Consider the following 21783-nt stretch of genomic DNA (forward strand, 5'->3'; position numbering starts at 1 on the left):
AGCACATTATTAGAAATGAAATCTTGACAAGAACTATTTTAATGTTTTTTTGTTTTTTGTTTTTTTGGTGTGATGTGTTTTTGTTGTTGTTGTTTTGGTTAGAAAGGTGAAACTAATTTAGAGGGAACAGCACAGACAGAGGCATCTAGATTCAGCTCTATCCCTTTTGTGGTGGTGTGGTTGTTGAATATCTCAATGAATCCATTCTGTTCTTGTTTTTCTTTTATTAACCCCTAGTTACTGGAAAGCACTTAACAAAATAAGAGGCTTAAAATTATTTTTCTCTAATTAAATAAAGGAAAGCCTTGGTTCCACAAGGCTGGAATTGTTCTTCTTAGAAAAACAAATTCTCTGTGAATCTTAACTCATCAATGTTACAGAAAGAAATTGTTGGAAAAGATCTTTTAAGAACAGAGATGCCAGCAAAGAAACACCATTTTTAGAACAGAACATGATGAGATCTGATGATCTGGGTTCTGTCTTCATTATCTGACATGGTTAATGACAATGCACTCACAAATCGCTTGGCTGAAAATACGACTTTAAATCCCTGCACAGAAAACGGTCTCCCTATTCTCATACACCAGTAAAAACAGAGAAGAATCTATTGAGGGAGTGTTTATAAGTAAAAAGATAAGAGCAGGAGTTAAAATATAACTCCCTTCTGCTTTCCCCTTTTCTGGCCTTAGATCTGTGTGTTAGAAGGCGACAGAAATGAAGAGGAAACCCCAGGTGTCCAGCAACCACCAAGCGCTAACACGTTTTTGTTTTGTTTTGTTTTGTTTTAAAGCAACTAAGGAAAAACACTCCCCAAAGCAAGCCACGACTCGCTCTCTGTGAATCGTCTGCGGATCCCCGAGTCAGGTCCGGTTTGGGTACCGCTCGTTAGGGGCTCCCCTCCTCTTCTCCCCACAGGCCCCGCGGGCGGGATGCGACAGGGGCTGTGTGTCCCGGGGTGCCAGGGAGGAGACGCCCGCCCGCGCCGGGAGGGGAGGCGGCTCCGGCCTCGGAGCCGCCCCTCCCGCCGCCCGAGAACAAACGGGATATTCAGCAGTGGCCTGTGGCTGCCAGAGCAACTCCTCTGGGGAAATTAAGCGTCAAGTCCGCCAGCACCGTAATCGCCTTTAAAAGGGCCCCACCCGCCTGCGGCGCACAGCCGGATACCTGGGCTGCCCCGCGGCTGCGTGCGTGCGTGCGTGTGAGCGAGCGAGCGAGCGAGCGAGAGAGGGCGGGGAAGCGAGCTGGGCGTGTGCGGCGTGCGAGCCAGTGTTTCTGCCCGTGTGTGCCGGAGGGTGAGCCTGGGGGGGTGCGACCCGGTGTGTGTACCGGCGGGCGCGCCGGGGTGGGAGCGAGCCGCGCGCGTCTACACCGGCCATGAGGGGCGCGGGCGCCTGGGCCGCGCTCTGCCTGCTGCTGGCCGCGGCCGCGCAGCTCTCGCGGCAGCAGCCCCCGGAGAGGTAACGCGACCCCCGCCCGGGCTCCCTCTCTCCCCGCCTCCCTCCCGCTCTCCTGCAGCCTCGCCCGCCGCTTTCCTCCAGCCGCGTCGGGGCGCCCGGGCACGCAGCGCGCCACCCCGCGCTCACCGGGGCTCCGGCGTCCGCTGCCCCCGCGCGCGCTGCCCCAGCTCGGCCTGCCCCGGGCCCCCGCCGCCGGCCGCACCACCACGTGGCGGGGGCTGAAGCTGACCGGCGCCCCCCACCACCCCCCGTGCTTCTGCGGGCGGAGGGAGGCACGAGGGCCCAAATCGGTGGACTTTGCTTCTTAGTTGGTTTCCCCCGCCGGGACGCTTGGCCCAGAGACGGAAAGCCTAGGGGAAAACCCGAGTCGCGCGGCGCGCAGGGAGCCGCTCCCAGAAAGTTAACTCTTCGCCAGCCTCCGCCAGAGCTGCCAGACCGCCCAGGACCTGGGCTGGGGGACCCGCCCGTGGCCACCTTGGGCATCTCCTCTTCCACCTCCATCACCAGCAACCTCCCTTTATAAAAGGGGGGCTCTGCCCATGGTCAATGACTTTCAGAAAAGGGGAGGAGAAGTAGGCATCTCTCTACATCTAGGAAATGAAAACTTTCTTGTATTAATCAATTGCTTGTCTGTCTTTAAAACCATGTACCTCACCTAGCTCTCACCTTCTCTCACTCACCTCCACTCCCCAGTTAAAATTTCTATTTACCGTTTTCCTATAAGCTCTTACCACTACGTGGAGCATTTGATTGCTTATGGGTGGATGGAAAGATAGATGTTGTGTTATTAGGATAGAGATAGATGGCAACTGGACTGAATGTTTTATCGGACTGTAATTATTCTAAGAGCTAGCAGGTATTTCCAGTCCCTTATATGGTGCAAACATTTATTAATCAATATTAACTTTATCCATATTAAGAAGCTACAACCTTTCTGAGGTTGACATTAGATTGTTAGACCCAGTTTCCAATTAAGTTTCCTTCTTTTATTTTCCCAGACCTGTTTTCACATGTGGCGGCATTCTTACTGGAGAGTCTGGATTTATTGGCAGCGAAGGTTTCCCTGGAGTGTATCCTCCAAATAGCAAATGTACTTGGAAAATCACAGTAAGCATTTTTTTAAGGGTATTCTCCTAGAAGTGGGTATTGGAAACAGTGGAAGGCTGCTGCATTTTTCCTCTGGTGTCAGGATTTGGGTAGGGGGCAAGTGCCCGAATAGTGAAATGTTGGATTTACCTCAACTATTTGGGCGATTTTTATTAATAGAACTAGTGGTGTCCTGCATTAGTGATTAGAAAGGACACAAGATAACAGTTGAAGGAATAAATTCTTAAAGCAGATGTGTTTCTGAAAACCCATCCTGATTCAGTTGAGTTTCATGGATTCAAAATTAAGGCTGTTTTCAAAAGCTTGTTGTAATGACTTAGAATCCATTTGTTACCTGTGCCTTGCACAGATGTCTCCCAGTGGGGAATAGAATTTCAAAGGTAATGCTCATCACTAAGTACTTTATACCCACTATGGGTAAAAGGGAAGAGAAAAGGGGGAAAAAAAAATCGCACTTAATGTCCCTGACTTAAAACCACCACTAGAGGCAATCTGTGAATAGAGAATAATAATAATTGTGTGGTAGGGAGGGAGAGTCTAAATATCAAACAAAGGCTAATAAAATGCCCATGCTGCTTAGTAATGACATAGGTTATGCTGAGTCAAGAAGTCAGATTTCCAGACAGCCATCTGAAAAAAGGAGTGTAGATTTAGAATCAGCTAGATTGAGTCATCTTTCCAGTCAGTATGATAGTGAGTCTTCTGCATTTTTTCATTGTTGGGAAGTTATTTGGGAATTGAACACATTGGTTTACTGAGAGCTTTATCAGTCAGATTGTGCTACCCACTGATTATAATTTTTAAAAGTAGCTACCTTTCGCTGAACACTTACTGTGTACTAGACACTGCACCAAGTAGTTAACAAGCATAAACTCACCGAAACCTTGAAATCACTCTGAGAGAGTGACTATTCTATCCCCATTTTATAGATGGGGAAGCTGAGGCCTAGAACAATTATGTAAGTTGACTTGATCAGACATTTGGTAAGACCAACTTTATGTAAAGTGAAACCTGTTTTGCAGTGAGGCATTCCCATCGACAGGCAAATTTGAGGGGTCCCCCTCCTTAATATAAAGCTTGGCTCCTGTATGTTTGATACTTGCCTATAAAATATTGACTATCTGATAAACTGGTACAGATTTCATTGTGCTATTGCAACACCTGGGGCCAGGGAGAATAAGTCATAAAAAATAGCTTTGACATATTGGTATTAGCATAAATGTGAAATAAGGCTTCGAAATAAACATGTAACTTGGTTTTCATATTATAGTTGTGTTTCAATAGTAATTTAATGGCTTTAAGTTCTAAATGGTCCAAGGAAGTTAATGACTGAGAGGCATCATGTACCTAACAAGTAGAAATTCATGGTTGGCCGTATATTTAGGGTATTACGGGAATTGTTGGTGTGGCATCAAACTTTGATGGGTGAAGGGTGTCCAGTGAAAGTTTTCCTTGGTAAAGGAGTGGTATGTGTCAGGAGAGGCCTGACTGACTACCATATTCTTATGTGGGGGGAAGGGAAGTATAATGGATGTTCTATTTGGATGCAATACAAAGGTAAGGCATATGGGCTCAGCAGTCAGACTTCCCTGGATTCACATTCTCATTCTATCACTCATAAACTGTGTGACCAGGATTCATCTTTTTTTTTTTTTTAAAGATTTTATTTATTTATTTGAGAGAGAGAATGAGAGAGAGAGAGAGAGAGCATGAGAGCGGGGAGGGTCAGAGGGAGAAGCAGACTCCCCGCCGAGCAGGGAGCCCGATGCGGGACTCGATCCCGGGACTCCAGGATCATGACCTGAGCCGAAGGCAGTCGCTTAACCAACTGAGCCACCCAGGCGCCCAGGATTCATCTTTTTTAAACCTCAGGACTGTTGTGAAGATCAAATGAGTTAGTACATGTAAAGCCCCTTGGCTCGGTGTTGGGATTGTAATAAGTACTTAATAAATGTTAGCCATCACCATTATCATTTTCATTATCCTCATTATTGTTGGTATTGACTTCTCAATCCTTCAGACCCTCGGTCGAAATGGCAGATCACTGCTACCCCCTTACCTCCCTGGCTAAGCTGGGCTTGGCATCAGCTCAAAACAACTCAGACTTTTATGGAACAATCTACTTTGTCATCTGTATCTAGGAAGAATTATTTCTGTGTTGGGTTCTCCTATAATCTTGCTGAAGAGATTCTTTGTGAGTCAGAAGTGGGTCGGCTTCCAGGAACAGAGACCCAAAACAACAAGGGCTCTGACAGAAGTTTGGTTCTCTCTCTCATAAGAGAATCTAGAGGTAGGCAATCCAAGATCGGTGTGGCAGCTTCAAGCCAGTAGGCACTCTGTATCTTTGTAGTCTCCCCGTGCTCTGCCGTACTCAGATGTGTGGTGGAGTTCCAGCCATCATGCTTACATTTCAGCCAACAAAAAGGAAGAAAAGAAGAGCGTATGTCCTCCCTTTAAGGACACTGTGCTTAATTACATGCAACTCGCTGCTTACATTTCATTGGCTAGTTCTTAGTTACACGGCCACTTCTTGCTGCAGGAAATCTGAGAAAGGAAGGCTTCATTTCAGGTGTCCATGTGCTCTGCTAAAACCCAAAAGTCTTCTTCTGAGTAAAAGTTTTCTTTTTTTTTTTTTTTTTAAGATTTTATTTATTTATTTGAGAGAGAGAATGAGATAGAGAGAGAGCATGAGAGGGGGGAGGGTCAGAGAGAGAAGCAGACTCCCTGCTGAGCAGGGAGCCCGACGTGGGACTCGATCCCGGGACTCCAGGATCATGACCTTAGCCGAAGGCAGTTGCTTAACCAACTGAGCCACCCAGGCGCCCCTGAGTAAAAGTTTTCTATCACCTGTGGAAAGAAGGGAAAACAGGCAGATGACGAGCAGTCTCTGTGACATATTTATTTGTCGTTTTCTCAGGCTGCCTAAAGTGATGTTCATGAAGTTGAGTAACAAATAGCAGCCTTTTTGGAAAAGAAAAAATATTTTTTCTTTTTTTAGAAAATATAGGTAATGTAGAAGAAAGGACTACACTATTTGCTTTTCTAGTTAAAAGCTTCATAGTTTTCACTCTTAGCCAGTTGAGTTTATTCTGTTCCAAGGGGCTGTGCCTTTTATGTTTGCATGAGTAGCCACCAAGAACTTCCAGAGAAGGCCAGCAAGTCCCCCTCATTATAATTACTGCCTCTGCTATTCACAAAGGCCATGGGTGCTCTCAAGGTCTTAGTTTGACAACATTTTTATTTCTTTGTATTTCATAGGGAATAGCACTAACGTATTTGTAAAAGTCGTCTTCATTCTTCTTCACGGTCCTCTGGTCTGTCAGAGTAACAGAAGGGAACTCCCCAGCTCCCATAGATCCTTGGGGACATAAAAAGAGGAGAAGTGTGGTAGCCCTAAAGCTGGTGGCCCATTCAACAAATGTGTTTTCAGTTCTGGGTGCTATTTGGGTTACAGTAGCAAACTGAAGGCAGCCAAACTCCTTACCCTCATGCAGCTAGCATTCTAGGTTGGAGAGATAGGCGATTAAAGTTTAAATAAACAAAAAAGAAAATATGAAGTAGGGGTAAATGCATTATGAAAATAAAATAGATACTACTTCACTTCCATTAGGATGGCTATTATAAAAAAAATAGAAAATAACAAGTGTTGGCAAGATGTGGAGAAATTGGACCCCTTGTGTATTGGTGGTGGGAATGTAAAATGATGCAGCCTGCTGTGGAAAATATTTCTCAAGAAATTGAACATAAAGCAGAATCAGACCTATACATACAGAGAACAAATTGATATTTTCCAGAGGGGAGGGAAGTGGGGGATGGGCAAAATGGGTGAAGGGGAGTGGGAGATACAGACTTCTAGTTATGGAATGTGTAAGTCATGGGGATGAAAGTACAGAACAGAGAATATAGTCAATGGTATTGTAATAGTGTTGTATGGTGACAGATGGTAGCTGCGTAGCATGATGTATAGAGTTGTCCATTCACTATGTTGTGCACCTGAAAGTAATGTAACCTTGTATGTCAACTATAATTCAACAAAAAAGAAAAAGAAATTGAACATAGAATTACCATATTATCCAGCAATTCCACTTCTGGGTATATACCCCAAAGAAGTGAAAGCAGGGACTCGAGCGGATATTTATACATCCATGTTCATGGCAGCATTATTTACAGTAGCCAAATAAACAAAACGTGGTATATACATACAAAGGAACATTATTCAGCCTTAAAAAGTAAGGGAATTCTGGGACACCTGAGTGGTTCAGTCGGTTGGGAGTCTGCCTTTGGCTCGGGTCATGATCTCACGGTCCTGGGTTGGATCCCCGCATCGTCGGGCTCCCTTCTCAGCGGGGAGTCTGCTGGTGCTTCTCCCTCTGGCCCTCCTCTGCTCATTCTCTCTCTCTCAAATAAATAAATAAAATCTTTAGAAAAAAAAAAAAGTGAGGGAATTCTGACACATGCTCCAGTATGATGAACCGTGAAGACATTGTGCTGAGTGAAATAAACCATCACAAAAGAACAAATAGTGCATGATTCTATTTATATGAGGCACCTAGTGTAGTCAAATTCATAGAGACAGAAAGTAGAATGATGGTTGCTGGGGGATGGGGAGTTAGTATTTAATGGGTAGAGAGTTTCACTATGGGAAGATGAAGAAGTTCGGAGATGGATGGTGGTGGTGACTGTTGCACAACGATGTGCAAAGGTCATTCTGGCTGCTCTCTAGAGGATGAGTTGTGGGGAGTTAAGAATGGAACAGGGAGACCAATTAGGAAGCTAATGTGGCATCGAGGAGAGAGAAGACGGTGGATTGGACAAGGCCGGTAACAAAGGAGATGAAGAAACATGGACTCTTTTGCCCAAAGCAGTTCTCTCAGCAGTTCTGAGTGCAGTTAGGATGTAGTGGCACCAGCCAAGAGGCTGGATACACCAGGCTTCGGATCCTTGCTTGGTAGCTGCTCCAGATGGGGCTGAGCTCTGGTGTGGCCTCATCCAAGACCGTCTATTAACAGCTTTCCCAAAGCGGAGGATCCAGTCCATTTTCCTACTCCTGCAGTTAGTAAACCAAGAATAGAGTTTCTACTGGGTGATTCAATATCACTTTTATTAAACATCACAGAGATGCGTCGGGGCTCCTGGGTGGCTCAGTCGGTTAAGTGTCTGCCTTCAGCTCAGGTCACGGTCTCAGGGTCCTGGGATCAAGCCCCGCTTTGGACTCTCTGCCCAGTGGGGAGTCTGCTTCTCCCTCTCCCTCTACCCCTCCCCTCTTGCACTCCCCCCACTAAATAAACAAACAAAATGTTTTGATAAAAAAGAGATCACAGAGGTGCCTCAAAATGGGAGTCTCAGAGTGGCCCTAAAATTTGAGTTCCTGTAGTTGGCAAGAAATATTCTGCCTCTCATTCCTTTCCTGCCTCTTACTCCATTCTTCCAGATTAGAGATGTGTTCCAAGCAAGGTGGCTTTCCTCACCAAATGGTTTTCCTTGAGCTGTCAGTAGGAGACCGAGAGTCCAATGTTAGTATCTGCATGCTTTGAGAAAGTTGAGCGCTAGTCGTCACAGCCAAACTTCCTAGCCACTTGTAATGGACTTTCTGGGATGGAAGTACAGCCTATAGATTGCAAATTTATATTTGTTATTAAATTATAGTACTTTAAAATTCTCATAGCTATTTCTTGGACAGCTGCACTGTCTCATACACTGTCTACATTGGCTACTTAATTGACTAAATTACAGATTCAGTGTCTCAGTCACATTAGCCATATTTCAAGTGCTCAGTAGCCACATGTAGATAGTGGCTATCATATTGGACAGTATATAATATGAATATTTCCATCAACACAAAAAGTGCCTTTGGACAGTGCTGTCCCAGAGAACTTTTGAGGTTCCTTTTACTCATGTAAGGATATGATGAGGACATGGTGCTCCATGCTGCTTAGTTGTATTTCTGCTTTGCAAGTGGGGAAGCTGACCCTTGTTCTGTGTGGTGTTGAAATTGTGATTGGAACTCAAGCCTCTTGACTCAGCTTTATCCTTCTGGGTACAAGTCTTGGTGACTTCAACTAGTCTTGGGTTTTACTAATTAATTTTGCTGTGAAAAAAACACTTTGCTGAATATATTCTCAAAAATGTATGGTTAGAGATTAAAACAGAGAATTTGAGGGTGAAGAAATTGTTAAATATTTTGTAATCCGTCATGAGGTTGAAGGTTTCTTAGTTTCCTATGAGAGTTGATTTTCGGAACTGGAATTTAAGGGGCGTCTGTATAAAAAAACCTCCTTGACATGGATGGTGGGGGCAGGAGTTAAGTATGATTTGAGAGCTAAGGTATGTATAATCCTTTGGAAAACAGTAGTTGATCTAAGCAGGTTTGGAAGGACAGCAGGACTGGGTTGAGACAAAGGTCACCTGAATTGATTTAAGGATGAGAACCAGTAACTCCAGCTGTACCAAGCCCTGCAACAAGAAATGAACCTCCAAGTATTGACATAACACCCACCACCCAGACCTCTATCACAGTGGTCCTCCTTCTAGGTACATGTGTGTCCAGTGGGACAAGGCTCTGCAGGAGACAGTAGATCTCTGAGATCCCTAAATGAAGGAGGAGAGAGTGGACCATCGTGAACAAGAACAGAGCCAGTATGATGTAGTTCACTGCTGTGTTGCCAAGACAGATTCATGAAGAGCCCACCAGGTATGGTGCCAGGAGCTGGAGATACACAGATGAATGTGTAGGACATGTGAACTTGGGGAGCTGCCTGGGAAGATGTGTTCCGCCCAGGCTCTGAGTGGCAGTGAGGTAAAGCTCAACAGGCACCTTGCCTTCTTGGCTCCACAGGCATCCCTGACACAGAGATCTCCATTCCATTAATGGTGTCGTTATAAATTCATTGCAAACATAGCAAATCACCAACACCTTTTCTGTTCCTTGGTCTTTTCATCCATAACTTGGTCATTTTATAATACCATGGTAGAATTACAGATTCATACTGATGGTTTGACACAATTTTTGAATGTAAAAAATAGGCATTAGTAGCAAAATAATATCTTCTGAAAGCAACTATTCAGAGTTTGACTTGGGCTACCTATGTTATGGCCAATTAAGTGGAACCAGCTGAATCTTTGTTTATAGCAACTATACAAATTAGAAGAAACTGGAAGCCTAGAACTTTCTGGGAAATCTCCTTGAATAGGTACGTAGGAATTGTTATTTTAAATCAAAATTAAAACTAAATGTCACATCTGAATGTGTTGGGCAGTTGCTGTCATTAACAGAAACAGCAGTTGTTATGTAGATAAAGGTGAAGATGATATTGTGCTTGATTTAAAGCTGGGCATGATTTATAAAAAGTTTTTTTTTTGGGGGGAAGATTTTATTTATTTATTTGACAGAGACACGGCAAGAGAGGGAATACAAGCAGGGGGAGTGGGAGAGGGAGAAGCAGGCTCTGCACTGAGCAGGGAACCTGATGCAGGACTCGATCCCAGGACCCTGGGATCATGACCTGAGCCGAAGGCAGATGCTTAACGACTGAGCCACCCAAGTGCCCCTACAAAAATTTCTTAAAATGAGATACTACATTTATGTTGCCCTGTTGTTACAGATCATTATTGAATTACAAAGTATTTATTATTTATATCTCTTCTTTATTCCCCCCCCCCAAATGTAAAGGTATTGAAATTAGAGAGGCAATTATTGAAGGTTGCAGTTATTATTTTCAGTAGAAATCTGGCTTGAGAAAAATCAGCAAACATTTGAGGAATTTAAAATTTGGCATTAGAGTTTCTTTTAACTCTGAACTAAATAATGTGGGAGGGTCAGAAAGTCACAGATCTTTGCCAGAAATGCGAGAACAATTATAGCAATGAATAGACTCACTCCCATTTAAACTGGAAGTGTGTGGCAAAATTTTCTTTAGCTAATTCATGCAGAAGATAAAAAAGCATAAATTATCACATGTTGAAGATCTTTGGGCTCCCAGGTAATGCATGTACTAACATTTTGATAACTATTTTTTCCTGTTGAGCTGGAATTAAATATACTAGTTATTATATAGATTGTAGATATAAAATAATAATGTGTGATTTTCAGCATACCTTCAAATATATTGTATCATTTTATTTCATTCCCATCCAATTCCGTGATGTCAGTGGGATACATATCAGGATGCCCATTTTACAAGTAGGGAAACTGAGGTCTAAAGAACTCCTAATATTGTCATTCCTGCAAAGATTTGAAAAGACTAGAGAATTTTTTGACCCATTGATACAAAGGCACTGTTACAGGCTTATTGAGCAAATAAATGACAATTCACTCAATGCTTATTGAGTATCTACTATTAGCTAAGCATTGGGTTGGGCCCAGAGGGTAAAAAGAAAAGGCATAGTTTCTGTCCTCAAGGAGTTTATAATCTGGTATGGAGAAGTTAGACAAGAAAACCAGTAGCAGTTATGTGTGTAAATGACTGTGATGCTCACTGCAAGTCATAAGTATTGATCATGTGGAATGAGTCTTAGTTACATTTTTAATTATTGAAGTTTTTATATTAAGTAAATGAAAATAATTATTGCCTCATGCAAAGAGTAAAAGATGTTATGATCCATTTTACATCTGTGCTACTCTTAAGACTTGAGAAATTGTTACTGTGTCCTTTGTTTGACATTCTAGGGCCGTTTTATAGCACCTGCCTTGATATTTCCAAATATGAGAATAAACAATTATATAAGGGCATTCCTGTACCATTGCCTTGGGGGTAATTGTGCCACTAATGTATGTGACAGTCATCATACTGAAATCCATCCTCCAAAAGCCTGATTAAGTTTAAATGGCATTCACATTTAAAGAAATGATACATTAAAAATGTGGTGGGGGGTGCCTGAGTGGCTCAGTCGGTTAAGCGTCTGCCTTCGGCTCGGGTCATGATCCCAGGGTCCTGGGATCGAGCCCCGCATCGGGCTCCCTGCTCGGTGGGAAGCCTGCTTCTCCCTCTCCCACTCCCCCTGCTTGTGTTCCCTCTCCCGCTGTGTCTCTCTCTGTCAAATAAATAAATAAAATCTTTAAAAAAAAAAAATGTGGTGGGGATATAGATTTTCCCCAAAACTTTCATATGGCTTCATGAGAAGAAAGACAGCAGTGGTGGGGCATGGGGTTGTGTGAAAATTGAAACAAATAATGATATTCTACTAAGATCAGTGCTAGGTATATAATTTGAGAAAACAAATAGTGGATTTAGACAGGAACTCAACGTTTAAGTCACTTAATTATACCTAAGGGTATAGCGAGGGGTTCTAAAATTACTGTAACTATTATTTCCCTGGCATAACCACAGCAGGACAGATAGGGGAATGGAATTTTGGCTTTAAACACACATTTCCTGGCTTTAAACTACATGTAGGATTTAGAATTTTATAGAGACTTAAATTCCGATCTTAACTATGAGGGTTTTTTTTAAACATTTAACATTTAACATTTAAAAAAAACATTTTTTAAACATTCATTTAAACATATTGAAATACATTTTTTTTAAAAAACTATGAGGTTTTTTAAAATTTGTTGGACTAGACTTGGTTATTTCAGCTGCCTTGAATAGTAATTTAACCCCATGCTTGACTTAATATTATTTACATCTGACTCCTTAGTCAAGATGGGGATAATTAGCAGAATGTATGCATGCTCAAGCTTGAGGACCATATGAATGGGGTGAAAGCACTATAGCTGTTTTCTGTTTGTTTTTTTAATTGAGTATAATTCAGATACTTTGTGATTCTTAGGGCACTTAAACTGTCCCAATTAGGTTTCAGTTGATAAGACACTGGAAGAATTAAATAAAACCTGTTCCTTTTTCCCTTAAGTCCTCCTGGGAAGCAGGGAGAATACAAATCCTAACTAAATAAGCAAGTAGGTGACATTTTCCCATTGGGGCCTCAGTCCAGTTTTTCTAAACTTGTTTAGTTTTCTTCTTGTTTTTTAAGGACCTCTGTTGCTTGTTTTTGTTTTGTTTTTCTTGGTTCTTTCACATGAAAATCAAATACATTTTTATTGATTGAAAACCTAATGTTTTATAAATGCTCTTATTTGTACTGCCTGTGTTTTTTGTGCAGGGGTGAAGCAGAAGCCTTAGAAAGGGCTTAATGAGGAGGGAAGAAAATGAGAAACCAGGAAAACAGTCTTCATGTTTTTCTGAAGAAAATTCTCTTTAATAACATATTAATGATCAAAAAGTCATTCTTTCCTGAAACATCACTTTAATAATGGAGCACCAAAATAACACATTTTAAACCTCTGTGTTAAAAAGCAATATAAATGGAGAAGGCATTTAACAGAGGTAAAACACCCAGAAAAGATTTTAAGGAAAATGTTATTAAAAAGACTGATGGAATTACTTTTATTCCTTGCCCACCTCCAGAGTTCAATTTATGATGTGAAATTATGGGCAAATTAGAATCATTCCATAAATTTGCAGATTCCTTAAAATCTATCATGTATTGACAATACAGAGAGAGAGAATTCTCATTTGTTGGTTGCCCCGTGCTGGAGCCCAGAGAAGCATTTAGGGGGCTCATAATTCACAAGGTTTCTCTTTTCTCCCCCCATTCTTCTGCTTAGGTAGGAAAGTGTTCCTGTGAACAGTTGCTGTCCCATACTCCTGGCACAGTGAAGTTCTATATGTATGGGTTATGGCTTCTTGATTCTACAAAAAATGTAATCACTACCTTCATCTTACATAGTTGCACCTTATAATTTAGCAGTTTTAACAACAGTGGCAGCAGCTCTTTTGGGTATACTTGAATGTCTTACTCTAGGAACTTTGGAGAATAGAAGTGTTTTCTTCAGATATATTATTTGTTAGATCATGACAGTCAATGTGGCAAGTCTTTGGAAAACCAGTATAAACATCTAAAAATAAATGGAACACCCACAGAGGAGTGGGGAGTTGGAATTAAACCAGCACATGCTCTGCCACTAAATATCGCCTCTCTTTCATCACCTTACCCCCAAGACACTCCTGAGCACTGCACATAATAAAATAGTGTTTCCCAAAATGTGGAGGGAGGTCAGAGATGGGTTGTTCCGTGGATGAGGCTGACAATAAGGGCGCAGGGAAGCCAGTGGGGGATATTATTGTTGCTTACTCTTCCTAGAAATGAATTGATAGGAGTCTGATTGCTAGACACAGACTTTCTAAAAGCCCTAGGCTACGATTGACCTTCTCTGAAAAAAATCATAATTTATTAATTCATTAAAACCATTTTTAAAGTACCTACCAGAGACCAGGTGCTGGGTTGGGCCCAGAGACGGCCATGAAAAGAAAACCACATCAGGAGGAGATAAGGAGGCTCTTCCTAGTCAGGGAGATGTCCCTCAGAAGAATGACAGTGACACAGGGTGACAAAGTTCATGGTTAAGGGTAGTAAACGTGACTAGAAGAATGGATATTGGAGAGTCATACTGACATACTGTGGAGCCGTTTACTAGGTATGTGATGCAGTTTCCAGAACTTTCCAAAGTTGGTTATTATGGTCAGACCTTACTTGTAGGGGTTATGTGAGGATCGAAGGAGATAGTAGATGAAAGGTCCTTGGCTTGGTGCTTGATACAAGCATGCACTCAATAAACTGTGGTGGTAGTGATTATTTTTTTTAACCTCTCTTCTAGGGCTGTAATAAGGCATAAAAGGGTGGTGTTTGTGTAGAACTTGTCTACAGGCCAATGCATTTCAAGCTGGATGGTAATCCCTTTGGGGCATGGCTAGCTCCCATTGGAAATACCCGCTCCTACTCACTATGTCCTTTCTTCATTTAAAATATGATCTTTCATAAGACTTTGTCCATAGAAGTACTTCCAAACCTTCCCTGCTTCTCCTCAAGCCAAGTCCCCTCAACCAAATACCTCCCACCCCAGCACCAACCAAGAGTGCCCCTTAACTTTTGAAACTAGGATGTTTAGAAACAGAGAAAGGATTGTCAGTTAAAAATTGAGAATAATTTCCTATCTTTAGAGATAGGGACTTCACCTCTGGAGCCTCAAATCACCAGAACAGTCCCTGCTAGTCACACAAATAGAGTAATGAATTTATTCACTTATTCCTAACAGGGACACCTCATGATAGAGTGGTTAAGAGTGTGTAATTCCTGGAGTCAGACTGCCTGTGTTCAAATTCCAGCTCCGCTATTGTGGTGTAAGTCCTTAAAGATGACCCCCCAATACCACACCTCCTGGTATTTATGCCTTTTTCTAGTACCCCCAAGTATTGAATCTGGGCTGGCCCTATGAAACAAATAGAGTGGGGCAGAAGTGACATGCATGACTTTGGGGCCAGGGCATAAGAAGTCTTAAAGCTTTTGCCTTAGTCTCAAAACATGCACTCTGGGGGAAGCTAGCTACCATGTAAGGACTGTGAGGAAACCCAAGCCAACCATGTAGAGAGACTTCATGATGGGGGGATGGCAGAGAGGGAGAGAGAGAGAGGGAAAGAAAAATGCCTAGACAGGACCCAGTTATTCCAGTCTTCCCAGCTGAGGTGCTAGACATGGGCGTAAAGAAGTCATCTTGGACAACCAGTCCAGTTAAGCCTTCAGATGACTTAAGCCCTAACTGATAACTGATGATAATTATAGGAGATAACTCAAGCCAGAAACCACCCAGCTGAGGCCGGTAAACTCACAGAACCATAAGAAATAAGAGTACATTGTTTTAAGCCACTGAGTTCTGGGGTGGTTTTTTTAGGCAGCAGTAGGTTACCAAAACAGTTACTTACTAGCTCTGTGGCCTTGAGTTTGTTAGTTAACCTCTCTGTACCCCATTTTCCTCATGTGTAAAATGTGGCTAATGATATTCCCTACCTCATAGGATCACTTTGGGTATTTAGTTACTGAACGTATGGTATTAAGGTGACTTCCTAGAGAAAGAACCGGGAAAGTAAATATCCTGACCCAAGCCCCTTTCCTATTTTCAATTCCCATTGTGCTTCCCTCAAGCAACTGGAGGACAATTGTTGATGCATTCATTCAGGTCAACTACCCAGGAAGGAGAGTAAAGTGGAAATGGGAGGGGAATGGATCTGGAGAGGCAAATAGAAGCCATTGGACACAGGGAGCCTATATCAGGGTTCTCCAGAGAAACAGAACCAGGAGGAGATGTAGATGCATATACATGCAGGCATGTGCACATACAAACATCTACATGTGTCCTTATAAATACATATGCACAAATCATAGAAGTTCACATGTATATATACATACATACTTAAAGAGATTTGTTTCAAGGAATAGGCCTATGCAGTTGTGATGGTTCACCAGTCCAAAATTTGCAGGGAACGTGTCAGGCGGGAGCTGATGCTACAGTCTTGAGGCAGAATTTCTTTTTCCTCGGAGATACCTCAGTTTTGCACTTAAGTCCATTCAACTGATTAGATGAGGCCCACCCACATTATCAGAGAGTCTCCTTGAAGTGAGCTGATTGTAGATGTTAACACATTTATCAAATACCTTCCCGGCAATACCTAGATCGGTGTTCGAATAACCACCTCAACCAAGTGGACATGTGAAACTAACCATCACAGAGCTACTGCAGGTTTGGAGCAGGGGAGTGACAAGGGTTTCCCTGGATGCTGTGTGGAGAACAGAGATTGGGGTGCAGGAGTGACAGTAGTGAGACTAATGAGGAGGCTGTTGCTGTAATGTAGATGAGGGAGGATGATGGCTTGAACCAGCATGGGAGCCATGGAGGTGGTGAGGGCTAGTCAGTTTCCAGATATTTAAAATAGAGCCAGGAAGGCTGATGGATAAAGTGTGAGGTGGAAGAAAAAGAGGAACCAAGGATGGCCTCACAGTTACCGGCCTGTGTAAACCAGAAGGATGGAGGTGCAATCCATCAGCCGTGACAGGGAGGCCAGCGTAAAGCAGATTCAGTGGGGGAGGTCAGATGTTATTTTGACATGTTAAGCTGAGGTGTACATCAGATCTCACAGCAAAGTGCCATTCCAAATACTACGTATCCAGCAGAGAGACCAGGTGGCAGGTAACCATGTACTCCCTATTCTTGAATTAGTGCTTTAGGAAGTAACAAAAAGTAGAAACATGATCAGATGGCAGCAGCTGAGCCCCTGTCTTTAAAGCGTGAGGTTCACAAAACTTGGGTGCAGACATGACTATGCTTAGACGTGGTGGCAGCTGAAGATAAAGGTGCTTTTTTAAATGAAAAATGGTAGATAGTAAAACAAACAGTGTTTCACTCCACTGGTAATGCCAGTAAAGGCATTTCTTCTATTTCAAATACACCTGCTCTGGTGTATTAGAGTAGTAAATCCTGTTTCTTGCTAGCCTAGACTATTACTCGGAGCCAAAATGTCACTATTTTACATTGAAAGTAAGGTATTGGAATCTTTGGAGACTGAACCGTTTTACAAAGGGTTTGGTTGCTTGAGACATTGGCATACTCCCAACACTGGATGTTTTTCCTCACTTTTTAGAAAAATCAATCAATAACTTATTATTGGGCATATTTTCAAGCCACACCTAAATGTTGGAGCAGAACATGAAAAATACTTTCTAGAGCTGAATTTTATCAAACACAGAATCAGGAATCCATTCACTGCTATTGCCCAGATTGAAACAGTTAGCTTTCTAGGTCTTGAGTGTGGTATGTCCATCAACCTGACATTTTACAGAATGCTGCAGTTTATAATGAGAAATCACCTCATTATTCTGGGTCCTAATTTGATTTGAGTACCCAGAACTATCTAACAAAGCCAGCAAATACTTGCTGCCATTCTCGACATCCTATTATTCTTAGTTACTGGCTTTTTTTTTTTTTTTTTGTTACTGGCTTTTCTAACTTGTAGTGGTAAGAATAAAAAATCAAACTGACTGCCTTTGAGACTAGTACCAAATGTATTGGCATACTTTACGATCATCTCTCTTGTTTATGTGAAAATAGTATTAATTGTAAGATAGTAAATTAATTTTAGGCTTTTTTTTAAAAGATTTTACTTATCTGAGAGAGAGCGAGAGAGAGCAAGAGGGAGAGCACGAGTGGGGGGAGGGGCAGAGGCAGAGGGAGAAGCCGACTCCCCACCAAGCAGGGAGCCCGACCCCCAGATCATGACCTGAGCTGACGGCAGATACTCAACCGACTGAGCCACCCAGGTGCCCCTTAATTTTAAGCTTTTAGAAACAGACCTTAAATTGACAAACTATGTATATTCCCAATATCCATTAAATGATCCATGGAGGCAAACGTTGGAGGAGCACTCTTCTAAACAATGCTTTCCTTAAGAGCAGATGCCACAGTTATCTTTGTTCTCTCCTTAGAGCCCAGCACATCACCTGACACATAGTAGGTACTTGATAAATACTTGATTAATTTATTGAAAAAAATTGGATCGCCTTTCTGGGAAAAAAAAGAATTATCATTGTTCCCTTGTGGCCCTGGCCCCACTCTTAAGGAACTTAGATGCATTTGTCAAGAGTTTACAAGCCATTGCTTTCTGAGTTTTACCAGTGACAAGTTTTCGTACCAGTCACAAGTTTTCATCAACGTTCTAATTCAGTTTTCTCACCTACGTCAGGTATTTTTCTGAGCAGAGACCAAGAACCACAAGTCACAACCCTCCATGACAATACAGCTTTAGCTCCTTTGGGAAACTATCAAATTACCCACTGATATTTTCTACATTTATTTGTATATAGAGTGGCTGTTACTTCTAATTAAGGATATAGTTGATATTAACAAGATGGGATAAATTGGATGTGGCATGTAAAAACTTGCAGGATTTTTATGATAGGTCACAGGGTGATGGAGGATGACTGGATTTCATGGTAATTTGTTATGCAGATTCATATCAATTTCAGATTTTCCCAAATAGCAAGTTTCAAGTTTGCATGATGATGTGGATGGCACTTAGCTAGTAGCTTTACTGTGATAGATAATACTTGTAATTTTAGCCAGCATTTATTTACTGAGCATTAAATAAGCGGCAAGCACTGTTCTAAATGTAGTAAAGTGATAGATACATGTTTACACCACCTGCACGGCACTCTGTATTTCTGCTTGTTTTAGTTTGGGTTTTTTTGTTTTGTTTTTTTTTAGGTATACTTTACATATAATGCACGAACCTTAAATTTGCAATTCAATGTATTTGACAAATTCAAACACCTGTCTAAATGACACCTGTATCAAAATAAACATTTTCAGCACCCAGAACCTTCCCTCTTACTCCTTTCCAGCCAATTTCCCATCCCTCCAAAAGGCAAGTAGCATCGATTAGTTTTTCCTATTCTGGAACTTCATAAAAATGGAATAAGATGGAATGTACTCTTTTTTCTTCATAGTTTGCTCAGTATAATGTTTTTTGATTTATCCATATTGTTGTGTTAGTGGTTTGTTCCTTTTATTGCTAATTACTATTTTATTATATGAATACACAATTTGTTTATCCATTCTCCTGTTGATGGACATTTGTGCTTTTTTCAAATTTGGGCTACTATGAATAAAGCTGCTATGAACCTTCTTGTGCAGGCTTTTTATGCATATATGTTTTCTTTTCTTCTGGATGCATACCTGAGAATGGAATTGCTGAGTCATGGGATAGGTATATGTTTAACTTTATAAGAAACTGCCAGATCAATTTCCAAGGTGATGACCATTTTACCCTCCCACCAGCAATGGTAGAAAGTTGGGTTTGCTTTACATTCTGGCATTTGGTATCATCAGTCGTTCCTAATTTTAGCTATTCTAGTGGGTGTGTAGTTAATGTCTTATGGTGATTCTAGTTTGTATTTCCCTAGTGGCTACTGAGGTTTAACCGCTTTCTGTGTGCATACTGGTCTGTCTTTGTGACATGTCTGTTCAATTCTTTTGCCCATGTTTTTTATTGGATTATTTGTCTTTTATCAATAAACTGTAGGAGTTGTTTATTCCGAGTATAAGTTCCTTGTCAGGTAAATGTATTGCAAATATTTGCTTCCCATATGTGGTTTATCTACTTATTTTGTTAACAGTATCTTTAGATGAGCAGAAATTTAAAAAATTTGTGAAGTCCAGTTGATCAGTTTTTACTCTTGCAATTAGTGCTTTCTTGCTGTCCAGGATTGTAAAGTATTCTATATTTTCTTCTAGAAGTTTCATAGGTTTAGCATTTACATTTATGTCTGTGATCCGTCTCAAATGAATTAGTGTATGGTGTGAGGTGGGAGTCAAGATTTATATTTTTCTGTGTGGATGTCCAGGTTTTGCAACATCCTTTGTTGAAAAGACTGTCCTTTTACCCATTGAAGGGCTTTGCCACGTTTGCCAAAAATTGATTGACCATATAAGTGTGGCTCTATTTCTGGACTATCTGTTCTACACCATTGATCTCTTTGCCTTTCTTGACTGTTTTGCCATTGCTCACAGAAGTCTTTTGAACATCATATTATGGTGATAACAAACAAATTAAGTGAACCACATTTTTAAAAAGAGAAAAATGAGCCTTAGATTAAGCAATGTTAACATATCCACATTTTCATTCTTCCTTCCCAGTCACACAGATTATTCTAAGCTGTCCATACTTCAGTTTCATTTTGCTAATATTATTGTTGACCCTTGAACAATGCAAGTTTGAATTGCATGGGTCCATTTACAAGTGGGTTTTTTTGGATAAATACAGTACAGTACTGGAAATGTATTTTCCTTATGATTTTCTTAGCACTTTCTTTTCTCTAGCTTTATTGTAAGAGAATGGTAAATAATACATATAACATGCAAAATATGTGTTAATCGACTTTTTATGTTTTTGATAAGGCTTTCATTCAATAGTAGGGCCATTAGTAGTTAAGTTTCAGGGAGTTAGAAGTTATATTTGGATTTTCAACTGCACGGGGAGTTGGCATCCCCACCCCCCACATTCAACTCTGTATCATGAGTTAACATGCTAATTACATAATTTTTTTTTTGTAGTTATTTCTAAAACTTTCCTGTATGTTTTAACTGTTGTTTTTTCATACCATCCTCTGCAAAGTAGCAAGAGGCCTCCCATCCTTAGCCGGGTATTGTTTCTTTTTATACTTCGTAGAACTGTTGCTGTGGAGAAATCAAAGTGATAAGCCCATGTTCCTAACCAATGGATTCTTTAAGAGGTTTTCAGCTCACTATTATTTTGTGTAGAGTAACTTCATCAAACAAGCTTGTTAGAGGGGCCTCGCCTCTCCCTTTTGGCTTAAAATGGATATATGAAGCCAGATTTTGCAGTGTGACTTAGATGCTTATTTTTATTTCGAGTTAAGTTTTGATGCTTTTCTTTGTACTTTAAAAGTGTTTTAGGATTGACGATTTAAAAAACAGCCAAAAGGTTTGAACAGACATTTCACCAAAGAAGATATACGAGTGGCCAATAAGCACATGAAGAGATACTCACTCATTAGGGAAATGCAACCCGAAGCACAATGAGATACTGCTTCACCTCCACTAGGATGACCATAAAACAACAACAGCAACAATAGCATAATAACAAGGGTTGTTGAGGATGTGGAGAAATTATAAGGCTTGTACACTAATGGTAGGAGTGTAAACTAGTGTAGCCACTTAGGAAAACAGACTCTTAAAGTTAAACATTTACCGTATGACCCAGCAGTTGCACTCTTAGGTGCAGAAAGAATGAAAATATGCATCCACATAAAAGTCTGCACAAAGGTGTTCACAAAAGCATCATTAATAATAGCCAGAAATATCCATCAACTGATAAATGGATAAATAATAGTGGTATGTCCATATAATGAAATACTAATTATCCATACAAAGGAATGAAGCACTAATTAGCACTACAATATGGATGAACTTGGAAGGCTCTATGCTAAATGAAAGAAGCCAGATGCAAAAGACCACAGATGATATGATTCCATTTGTAGAAATGTCCAGAAAAAGGAATCTGTACAGACAGAAAGTCTGATTTGTTGTTGTCTGAGGCTGGGGGTGGGAATGAGGACTGACTGTGAATGGACATGAGGGATCTTTTTGGAGTGATGGAAGTGTTTGAAAATTGGATTGTGATGATGCTTGCCCAACTCTAAAAATTTACTAAAAATCATCGAAATGTATGTTTAAAATTAGTGTGTTGTATGGTCTGTAAATGTTACCATGATGAAGGGTTTTTGTTAAGATATTTATTTATTTATTTATAGAGAGCAGGAGTAGGGGGAGGGGCAGAGGGAGAGAGAGAATCTAAAGCAGACTCCACTCTGAGCC

The 21783-nt window shown here is 41.2% G+C and overlaps 1 protein-coding gene across 1 annotated transcript in view; it reads left to right on the plus strand.

The window, feature by feature from the left end:
- The first annotated feature begins 1134 nt into the window (after positions 1-1134).
- Positions 1135-21783, plus strand: part of PCOLCE2 (procollagen C-endopeptidase enhancer 2) — a 70512-nt gene continuing 49863 nt past the window's right edge. Inside the window, exons 1-2 of the mRNA XM_045870062.3 lie at positions 1135-1457; positions 2456-2564. Coding sequence (XP_045726018.1) covers positions 1375-1457; positions 2456-2564 — 192 coding nt within the window. The 5' untranslated portion in view covers positions 1135-1374. The remainder of the gene's footprint in view (positions 1458-2455; positions 2565-21783) is intronic.

This window comes from Mirounga angustirostris, unplaced genomic scaffold (genome assembly GCF_029215605.1).
Source record: "Mirounga angustirostris isolate CCGP_5_RB_7025 unplaced genomic scaffold, mMirAng1.0.hap1 SCAF_1, whole genome shotgun sequence".
NCBI lineage: Eukaryota > Metazoa > Chordata > Mammalia > Carnivora > Phocidae > Mirounga > Mirounga angustirostris.